The sequence below is a fragment of the Phytophthora parasitica genome (assembly GCF_000247585.1).
Source record: "Phytophthora parasitica INRA-310 unplaced genomic scaffold supercont2.47, whole genome shotgun sequence".
NCBI lineage: Eukaryota > Oomycota > Peronosporomycetes > Peronosporales > Peronosporaceae > Phytophthora > Phytophthora nicotianae.
Genome location: NW_008649033.1, coordinates 475169 through 476317, shown reverse-complemented (window position 1 = coordinate 476317; position 1149 = coordinate 475169). Strand labels below are relative to the sequence as shown.

Below are 1149 nucleotides of genomic sequence, written 5' to 3'. Positions count from 1 at the left end.
TACTTTCCCTGAGACGGCGAACTTATTGATAGAGCCAAAGTGCTGAATACGTGGAGTTGAAAGATTGACCGTGTCGATCAGCGCAGCATTATCGACTGCATTGGAGCTCATTGTATTTGCAGCGATAACAACTACAGGACGGCTTATATAGTAGGTGATGTTCGTTGATTGGGAATTCGAGCACGAGGTAAAAAATACTTGAATGGTACCACTACAGACCACCGATTCAGGTCAGCCTAACGCGCTGTCTGTAAAGGTTTACGGCATTGACAGCACGAACTTAATGCAGATCATCAAGCAAAGAATAAAATACTGGACTACCCTTGACGTGAAAGCACTAGCTTAGCTTCTACTTCTAGCAGCACATGCTCAAACGATGAATCTTTGGAGCGCCGAATAGTGGGCGAGTTGAAGGCTCTTTAACCATGTTTAACACCTCTTCAACCCTAAGGGATGTAATGCTACCCAAGTCGTTGGCGACTGGATTTTGTGGAGGTGCACAATTGATGGATATTCTCACGATTGGAAGATTTATAAGAGAACGGGCAACCTTGTTGTTACTTGACCATTGGATCACGAAGAAGATGCAGCTGGAGAGTGTCTTAACCAAGCTCGGACTTAGCCGTGGTGTGAAGCGTGCTCTCTCTGACGACGACTTACACACTTTTACTATGTACATTTCAATGTACAACGAGAAGAACCCAGACAACAAGGTCTCGTTGCTGGAGACTAACTGCACACTATGGCGGCGATGTAGTGGCGAAAGAGCTGATCATCGCAAAGATGGACCGTGAAACGACAAACTTAGGGACATACCTGCAGACACAGCAGTTTAAGGGTGGCTGAAGAGGAAGAAATCCGCTGACAATGTTTTTAATCTACTGGAGATTGAAGTTATTGGTTTCGTCGCAGCAGCGAGCCCGAAATTGAAATCTCTGAACGAATACGTTACGTTATTTATCCCTGACAAAGAACCGACGATTTCACGGTGGTAAGAAACGTTTTTGGTGACGATGGCGGACTTGCACATGCGATATCGTGGGCATTGACGGCATCGCACTTTCCAGATACTGCGGTCAAATATGAGGGAAAAAAACTTTTCAGTAAGTGGCTCCACGCACTACTGAATAAATGGATAATGGACAAGTT

The 1149-nt window shown here is 45.1% G+C and overlaps 1 protein-coding gene across 1 annotated transcript; it reads left to right on the top strand.

The window, feature by feature from the left end:
- Window positions 1-458: 458 nt before the first annotated feature.
- Window positions 459-794, top strand: PPTG_15438 (hypothetical protein; the record flags this gene model as incomplete). Its single annotated transcript, XM_008912506.1, has 1 exon — window positions 459-794. One exon carries the CDS (start codon window positions 459-461, stop codon window positions 792-794), a length of 336 nt encoding a protein of 111 aa, XP_008910754.1.
- Window positions 795-1149: the final 355 nt, after the last annotated feature.